This window comes from Moschus berezovskii, chromosome 14 (genome assembly GCF_049115385.1).
Source record: "Moschus berezovskii isolate FMDL1 chromosome 14, NW_MosBer_1.0, whole genome shotgun sequence".
NCBI classification, from domain to species: Eukaryota; Metazoa; Chordata; class Mammalia; order Artiodactyla; family Moschidae; genus Moschus; species Moschus berezovskii.
In genome coordinates, this window is record NC_142473.1 from 84,241,066 (window position 1) to 84,243,307 (window position 2,242).

The following is a 2,242-nucleotide window of genomic DNA, read 5'->3' on the forward strand; positions in this document are numbered from 1 at the left end:
AGGAACGAATCCTGACTTTCAGAGAAAGTGTTTTCAGTCAGAGAGTATGTGCTCTATGATTTGCATGTTAAATTGAAACGTACTTTCAGGGAATCAGGAATTGATCACATGTTTAGGAATGTAAAGGAACAGCTGAAGAGAAAGAGTGGGGGAATATGTGAATGACACAATTACACATGTACAGGAAATCTTTAAGTGTTACATGTGAGTATAAAGTTATAAAACCTGAGTGAAAATAGCCCAGTGTTAAATTTCAACTCCTAATGAGATATAGAATTTTTAGAGAATTCTATGTGAAATGAACTTCCCTTTATACTGAGTGCCATTTCAGGTTTCAGTAAGAATTTAGGAATCAGCTTTGAAAAGAATGAATTTTAATGTCAGAAAAAGACAGTAGAGGCAATTTGGAAGAAAAGATGCATGATACAGGGTGCTCAGGGTGCTCTGGGATGAACCAGAGGGATGGGATGGGGAAGGAAGTGGCAGGGGGGTTAAAGATGGGGAAAACATGTACGCCTGGGGCGGATTCATGTCAGTGTATGGCAAAACCAAGACAATAATGTAAAGTAATTAGCCTCCAATTAAAATAAATAAACTAAAAAAAAAAAAAAGAATTCAATGCACTCTTTTTCCTCATAAGTATGTTCATTCTATGCCTGGGTCAGGAAGATCCCCTGGAGGAGGGCATGACAACCCATCCTGTGTTCTTCCCCAGAGAATCTCATGGACAGAGGAACCTGGCAGGCTACAGTCCATGGAGTCGCAAAAATGTCTGACAAGACTGAGTGAATAACACTACATTTCATTCAGATTTCGCTTCAGATGTCTCTGAATCAACTTTTATATTTTGTCCACAGGAACCAAGCAAACCAGAGTGCTGAAGTCACTTTCATTCTTTTGGGCTTCTCAGAATATCCCGAACTCCAGATACCTCTCGTCCTGTTATTCTTAACCGTCTACTCCATCACTGTGCTGGGGAACCTGGGCATGATCCTAATCATCAAGATAAACCCCAAACTGCACACCCCCATGTATTACTTCCTCAGACACTTGTCCCTCGTCGATGTCTGTTACTCGACAGCAGTTACTCCCAAGCTACTAGAAAACTTGGTTGTGGCAGACAGAACCATCTCCTTCACAGGGTGCCTCATGCAATTCTTCTTTGCCTGCGTATTTGTGGTGACAGAGACATTTCTCTTGGCAGGGATGGCGTATGACCGGTTTGTGGCCGTTTGCAACCCTCTTCTTTACACCGTCGTCATGTCCCAGAAGCTTTGTTCCTTATTGGTGGGTGCATCATACACTTGGGGTGCAGTCTGTTCCCTGACTCTTACCTACTTTTTATCTGAACTGTCCTTTAGAGGAAATAATATCATAAATAACTTTGTCTGTGAGCACAGGGCCATTGTTGCTGTTTCCTGCTCTGACCCCTATATTAGCCAGGAGATCATTTTCATCTCTGCCACGTTTAATGAAATAAGCAGCCTGGTGATAATTCTTACCTCCTATGTTTTCATTTTTATCACTGTCATGAAGATGCCTTCAACTGGGGGGCGCCACAAAGCCTTCTCCACCTGCGCCTCCCACCTGACCACCATCACCATCTTCCACGGGAGCATCCTTTTCCTCTACTGTGTTCCTAACTCCAGAAGCTCATGGCTCATGGTCAAGGTGGGCTCTGTGTTTTACACAGTGGTCATCCCCATGCTGAACCCACTGATCTACAGCCTCAGGAACAAAGATGTGAAAGAGACTGCTAGGAAGCTAGTTCATACCAAATTATTATGTCAATAAATGTAAAACGGGTTCAGGAGGGGGAACTTATGTAAACCCGGGGCAAATTCATATCAATGTATGGCAAAACCAACCAATATAATATTGTAAAATAATTTGCCTCCAATAAAAAATAAATTAATTACATAAAAAAAAAAGAATGAACTAAGCTTCTATCTCAAAATGCTAAAAAAGAAAATTTAAAATAAATAGTGTGGAAAATGTTGAGAAGCCATACATCATTAAAAGAGTAATTTATATAAAGTAAAGAAAAAAAAAAATAAATGTAAAACGGCTTAGGTTTGCTTTTTCATTTACAAGAGCACTGTGGAGAACTGTCCAAGTTTTCTACAATTTTTAATAGCATTTCAAATTCCAATTTTTAAGAAGGAAAACAGTGCACACATTTAACGTAATTCCCTTGATGATAACATCATTCAACAACTTTAGTAAACTGTAGAGAATTAGC

The 2,242-nt window shown here is 39.9% G+C and overlaps 1 protein-coding gene across 1 annotated transcript; it reads left to right on the forward strand.

Annotated features, from left to right (window-relative positions):
* Positions 1 to 822: 822 nt before the first annotated feature.
* LOC129553712 (olfactory receptor 5D3-like) lies at positions 823 to 1,794 on the forward strand. The gene has a single exon (XM_088843553.1). It carries the CDS (start codon positions 823 to 825, stop codon positions 1,792 to 1,794), a length of 972 nt encoding a protein of 323 aa, XP_088699679.1.
* Positions 1,795 to 2,242: the final 448 nt, after the last annotated feature.

Bases quoted from the DNA above. Each gene is read 5' to 3' on its own strand.
- LOC129553712 (XM_088843553.1), top strand. From the start codon at position 823: ATGTCTCTGAATCAACTTTTATATTTTGTCCACAGGAACCAAGCAAAC.